Source organism: Marmota marmota, unplaced genomic scaffold, assembly GCF_001458135.2.
Source record: "Marmota marmota marmota unplaced genomic scaffold, marMar, whole genome shotgun sequence".
Classification (NCBI taxonomy): Eukaryota; Metazoa; Chordata; class Mammalia; order Rodentia; family Sciuridae; genus Marmota; species Marmota marmota.
The window spans coordinates 4123525-4130146 of NW_026000026.1; the positions used below are offsets into that span (position 1 = coordinate 4123525).

Below are 6622 nucleotides of genomic sequence, written 5' to 3' on the forward strand. Positions count from 1 at the left end.
AGTCACGGCTCTGTGGCCCCAGGTGGCCAGCCCGGTCAATCTGGTGAAACCAATGGGGTCAGGGGGAGGGGAAAGAGAGGGGGCGTCCCGGAGCCCCCGGTCCTGTCAGTTCCCCCTGGGTTTCTCCCTCCCCTTCCCCCCTGCAAGCGCAGACGGCCCCAGGGGCCCTGGATATTTTTAGCGTTGTGACCTGGGCGGCAGCTCTAAGAGCCTTTCCCAGGAATCGGCGTCAGCGCCTCCCTTCTCCGTGGCCGAATCGTGGCCACACTGGCTCCCCGTCGTAGCACTCCCTGGCCCGCTCGGGTTTGGATCCGTCTTGAGCTGGCCCCAGCGCCTTTGGAGCAGGCCCTAGCCTGAGATAGACTGAGTCCAGATGAGATGGCCCGTGGAGGATGCAGATGTGGTCCCAAGCTGGAAACTACCCTGCCCTGGTGATGGGTTCAGAGCAGAATGCTAGGAATGAGATTGAATGAATGGAAGTGAATGCACAGGGCCTGGACTGGCCTGGAACTTTTGGTATTCTGGAAAGCTCTCAGCCCTGGGAGTCAAGAGGCCTGGCCTGAATTGGACCCACAATCTGCCTTTCCAATTCCTACTCATTGGCCAGTAGGGAGATAAGATGGTGAGATGTGTCGGAAGAGGGGAACAAATAAAGAACTGTTGGAGTTCAGAGACAAGATGGTGGTTCTCTAAATAGCTCACCTTCACAAGCCGTGTTCTCAGGAAGGTAGGACCACTATACCTTTTCAGATGGGGAGACTGCGAAAGATATTTTCCTTAGGGCATCCAAGTCTGAAAGATAGGTGACTTCAAAGCAAGAGTTTGGAGATGATGGGGATGATGTGTATGTGTTTAAGAGGGGAGAGAAGAGGGGTTGCACTAATGGAAGAGGACTTTCTACCCTACCATCTCCATCCTATCCTCTTCCCTGGCCTTCTGAAGGGACTTGGGTCCGTTAAATGGAGAAAATATCATTTGGGCTGGACTAGCCTCCCCAACCCGGTCAGAAGGGCATACTATGAGAGTTGGCCTTTGGCTGCCTTCCCTGAATACAGAGAGCCTTTTCTGGTGCCTGGAACTGGCATCCCCTTTGTAGAGCTGGGGCAGGCTCTGCCTCTACATAGGACTTGAAGCTTGTAGGAAGGACTTTGTTTCAGAGCAGGGGAAAGAGTAGCTGAGGCCAGAGTCGTCCAGCTGGAACCAGAAACCCCACTGCTGGGATGCTGGCTGCTGTGGGGTTCCCGAGGCCCAGGTCCCACTGTTGTTTTTCTCAACTTCACAGCTGTACTTGTCTTGCTTATTATCTTTCCAGGGGCTGACATGGACCCAAATCCTCGGGCAGCCCTGGAGCGGCAACAGCTCCGCCTTCGGGAGAGGCAGAAATTCTTCGAGGACATTTTACAGCCAGAGACAGAATTTGTCTTCCCTCTGTCCCACCTGCATCTTGAGTCACAGAGGCGTAAGTTCCATGTCCTGAGGTGCAGTTTTGGGGTAGTGTGAGGAGGGTATCCAGGGGGTCCTGCATCTCTGGGGCCATATCCCTCTTGTGTTCTTAGCTGGATGAACTTGTAACTTGTAATCTGATGGGTAACTCTGAGCATCCTGTCAGCTTCATCCTAGGTCCTCCTGACTTATCCCCTTTTTGATCCACAGCCCCCATAGGTAGTATCTCATCCATGGAAGTGAATGTAGACACACTGGAACAAGTAGAACTTATTGATCTCGGGGATCAGGATGGAACAGACGTGTTCTTGCCTTGTGAAGATCCTCCACCAACGCCCCAGACTTCTGGTATGCCTCTGCTTTAGGGACTTGGGAACCAGTTTACTGGAGCTGAATATTGAGGCTGCACAGCTGAACTGGGGAAGAATTCAAGTAGGGACTGGAAGTGGGTGTCTGCCAGTGAAATAGCTTTCAGTTCTGATTTTAAGGAAGTTGACCCTGAGGGGAAACTGGGTTATAGATTCCTAGGCCAAAATTCTAGGATTGGCCAACCTCCTTAGCCTTTTTAATTTTATATTTGTGAAACTAATGTAATTACTACAATAAAAATAATGTAAAATATAATTTTTAATTAGACTAGTGATTTTAGTCATTATTTACTGAGCACTTTACTAGGTTCCTAATACTGTGGTAACATCCTTTATATATAAGTTATTTCAATACTTAAAATTTCCTTTCAGGGCAGGTATATAATCTCCATTTATTTTCTTTCTTTCTCTCTTTCTCTATCTCTTTCTTTCTTTCTTTCTTCCCCCAGAAGAATGGAAATAGTCTCCATTTGGGGGCGTGGGGTACTAGGGATTGAAACCAGGGTGCTTAACCACTGAGCCACATCCCCAGCCCTTTTTATATTTTGTTTAGTGACAGGGTCTCACAAGTTGCTTAGGGCCTTGCTAAGTTGCTGAGGCTGGTTTTGAACACGCCATTTTCCTACCTCAGCCTCCTGAGGTGTTTTCAGGCTTGAGCCATCGCACCTGGCAATACTCCATTTTATAAGAAGGAAATAAGGCTCAGAGAAGTTCAGTTACACTGTAGCCTTAAAGTGGAAAAAAGGATCACCTGACTCAACGGCCCCTGTGCTTAACTTTAAGATACTGTCTTATTTAAACCTGCTCCTGTTCCCTGATGGCCTGCTATACCAGGTATTGTTTAAGCATTATCAGGTTTTATTCTCAAAACCTTTTGGGAATGTAGGTAACCTCCCCCCTTTATTTATTTATTTGTTTATTTATTTATTTTTACATAGGAAGAGTAGAGTCCTTAGGAGGGAAAGTGACTTGTCCAAAGCTCTTCACCAGAAAGTGAATGATGTACATAGAACTTGAACTCTTTCATTAACTGACCTGACTCAAGTCCAGACACGGTGTAATGATGTGGAAGGATCTGGGAGCCAGGAGATGAAGGTCCTAATCCTGGTTCTTCACCGGACTGGCAGATGATTTTGGACAACTACCTGCCCTCTCTGGGGTTCAGTTTCTCTGGCCAGATAGCTCTTAAAAGTCCTCTGAAACCATTTGTGGCTCTAACCAGTTCTTCTCTCTGGGCAGGGGTGGATGACCATCTAGAGGAGCTGAGCCTGCCATTGCCAGCGCCAGACAGGACTACATCCCGGACCTCCTCCTTGTCTTCTGACTCTTCCACCAACCTGCATAGTCCAAATCCAAGTGATGGTGGAGCAGATACACCCTTGGCACAGTCTGATGAGGAGGAAGATGGGGGTGATAGAGGAGCAGAGCCTGGAACCTGCAGCTAGCAGCGGCCCCCTGCTGCAGACTGACCAAGCTGGCTATTCTCCAAGTGGGACCCCAGGCCCAGCCAGAGCTCTTCAGGAGAAGACCAGACACTACGCTTACAGTCAGCACCAAAAGGAGGGGAGGATGGTGGGATAGTGTACCTCTCTGAGCGTTAACCCTCTCCTGCTTTTCTGCTAACCTTTTCCCGCTGCAACCCTTCCTCCAGTTTTTGGCTTACTTCTGAGGTAGGACTTTTAAATGGGGAGTTGGAAGATGAGGAAGGACAAGATGCTATTGCTTTTCTTAGCACTCCTCCCTCCCTCAAATCATCCTGTAGTTTTCCAGTAGAGCCTCCTAAACCAGTGTCTCTAAGTGGATGTGAACTCCTTAGCACTCCATATGAGGTGGAACGCCAGTTATCCTGCCTCCTTACATCCTTTTTGGAACAAGACACAGTATAAATAATAAACAAAAATAATATACCAACCATTCCACTTCATTTTTCACGTCATAGAGATATCCAACCCACTCTATGTCTACTTTCTCACCAACATCATATCCCCATCACTCATTGACTCCATTTTGGGGGGGGAGGGGCCGGGTACCAGGGATTGAACTCAGGGGCACCCCACCACTGAGCCATATCCACAGCCCTATTTTGTATTTTATTACAGACAGGGTCTCACTGAGTTGCGTAGTGCCTCGCTAAATTGCTGAGGCTGGCTTTGAACTCGGGATCCTCCTGCCTCCGCTTCTCAGGCTTCTGGGATTATAGATGTGCGCCACCATGTCTAGCAACCCCATTTTTTTTTTTTTAAAGAAATATTGATTGAATACCTGCTAGGTGTGTGGAATGCAGTTCTGAGGAAGACAAGCTATATCTCTGCCTTCATGGACACAGAAGGGAAAATTCACAGTGTATTAAGTAGCAAGATGAAGTACTACTCTGGTAACAGAAAATAGAAGCATTTTATCCTAACTTGGTTGATTATTGAAGAGTTGAGGTTTTTAGCAGAGATGTGAAGGATGCTTAGGAGTTAGGCCAGGAAGGGGCAAGGGCTAGGCAAGCAGCAGAAGCAGCTTGTAGAGACTTTAAATGGGGAGAATGTATCCTTGAGGACCTGAAAAGCATTTGGTTTGGCTAAATTGTTGGATTTGAGGACAAAATGGGAAAGGGAAAGATTGACAAAGGTACCAGTTGTGTTGTGTGTGTCTGTAATCCCAGCTTGGGATGCTGAGGCAGGAAGATTTCAAGAATGAGGCCAGACTGGGCAACTTAGACCCTGTCTCAAAAAATACAAAGGTCTAGAGGGATATAGCTTAGTAGTAGCGCACCTCTGGGTTTAATCTCCAGTACTGGGGGGAAAAAGATTGATAAAGGTCAGGTGCTTTGAAGCCTGTTCCAGGTTTCAGTTGGACTGCCAGTGAAGATCATGACTTAAGATATAAATATATTTCCTCATATGAAAGAAGTCCAGGGGCTGGGTTGTGGCTCAGTGGGAGGCACTGGGTTTGATTCTCAGCACCACATTAAATAAATAATAAAGGTTAAGAAAAAAAAAGTCCAAGGATGCAGGGCTATAGCTGTATGGAAGCTCTATCACTGAGAACTGGGCTCCTTTTTGGTTTTTTGCTCAATTGTTCAGGACACATGATTTTCATGCTTATGGATACTTCATGTATAGGATGGCTGCCAAAGCCCCAGCCATCATGACTTTGAAACTGACAGCAGAAGAAATGGATTTAGGCAAAGAGGGCATAGCCTGATGTCTTTTCTCAATTTATGAAGCATTTTTCGAAATTCTGAGCAATCGCATCTATTTTCGTCTCATTGGCCAGAACTTGGAAACACAGGAAATGTTTCATTTGTGGATATTTTATAGACAGGGACACAGCATTAACTAAAAGAAAGGAAATTCTGGGTTTTGGAAATAAAATAACCCTTTCAAGTTCCTGAATTACCAATGCATCTGATTTTTGTACTTCCTGTCATCTCTGAGAAATATCCTGGCTGGTGGAGAGCTGGAATAGTCCTTTGACAGGGTACTCTGCTGTCTTGACAGAATCAGGGTTTTGTTACTAGGGAACAAGAGGACAGTAGTCGTTGGGTAGGTAATGAGCAGTTTACATGTTAAGAGCTGAACTTTATTGGAAGTAATGAAGGATTATAAGTGGCTGGATTTGCATATTTAAAAGCTAATTCTGACAGCAGTGTAGAGAGTATTGGAGGACAGGCTCAAGACAGATAACCTGTGTGTGTGAGAGAGAGTGGTGGCCCAGAAGACAGCAGTGATGATTAGCTTACTTGGGTTGAATTGGGGTGTAAACAAGTGATATTATTCATTGAACAGATATTAACTTTTGGGATTTAGCATGTGCAAGACACTGAGCATGACCTTATAGATGGGGTTGGGATGGTTGGGTGGACAGAGTCTCTGGCTGTCATGAAGTTATTGTCTAGAGGGGGCCCAAATGTAAAGGTGTAACTATGACAAGTTCTAGGAAGGAGTTAGCCTATTCAGAGAGGTCCCCAGGGTATTTCCCTTGAGGAAATGGCACTTGAGCTAAGATTTGCTTGAAGAGTAGGAATAAATGAGGGAAGAATGGCTGGAAGGTCTCTTGTGGAATAAAGATTCAAGGAGTTCGGAAGGAATCCCTGGAAACCAGAAGATGATCACAGCCATTCAGCCAAGAGATAAGGCGCTAGGGTGGAGAAAAGTGGAATGAAAGAAGATTCAGGGGGCAAATTCCAAAAATTTAAAGGGTGAATGTGAAAGGAGGAGGAGTCAAAAGTGCCACCATTATTTCTAGCCTCCTACATCAGAATGGGTTGGAGTGCTCTTTACCAAGATGGGAGTTTAGGAGAGAACCATGTTTGGGAAGGTTATAAGTTTGTTTTAGACATGTTGAGTGGGAACCTGGATCCATGCATGTGGAATCTGGGTGAGAGGATTGAGCTGGAAGAATAAATAGATAAGTTACCAGTGTACAGGTGGTAAGTGAAGCCAGGGAGTGTCGAATGAAAGGGGGACCTGGCCTTAAGGAACATCAGTTCATGTCTCACGTTCTAAAAAGTCATTCCACTTCTCTTCATGTATCAAACACCAGCCATGGATCAGTGACCTTCAGCCTAAAATCCTAAAGTTCTTTGTGTTTTCCGGTCTGAGTGACAGGGCCTCCATCTTCCTATTGTCTCATCCTGCTTCTTCCTCTTCAGGAGGCCATTATAAATTACCATTCCTAAGTGCTTTTCCTAAAGAGAAACTCATGCGAGCTCCAGGGATGTAGTCATGTCCATTAGTCTTTCCCTGTCTCTAGGAAGCTTGTGGAATGAGTACCTTTTTGTCCAAAAGTCTCTGGGTCCATGTTGAGATCATTCACTAAAC

General features: G+C 46.2%; 1 protein-coding gene across 5 annotated transcripts in view; it reads left to right on the plus strand.

The window, feature by feature from the left end:
* Dbndd2 (dysbindin domain containing 2) overlaps positions 1–3722 on the plus strand; it is a 39766-nt gene extending 36044 nt beyond the window's left edge. For 4 of the 5 annotated variants that reach the window (XM_048810732.1, XM_048810731.1, XM_015478870.2 and 1 more), the window contains exons 2-4: positions 1313–1459; positions 1654–1791; positions 3051–3722. In XM_048810732.1, coding sequence (XP_048666689.1) covers positions 1321–1459; positions 1654–1791; positions 3051–3256 — 483 coding nt within the window. In that variant the 5' untranslated portion in view covers positions 1313–1320 and the 3' untranslated portion in view covers positions 3257–3722. Of the gene's footprint in view, positions 1–317; positions 728–1312; positions 1460–1653; positions 1792–3050 lie in introns of those variants that run through there. The other variant, XM_048810733.1, reaches the window with a different exon arrangement.
* Positions 3723–6622: the final 2900 nt, after the last annotated feature.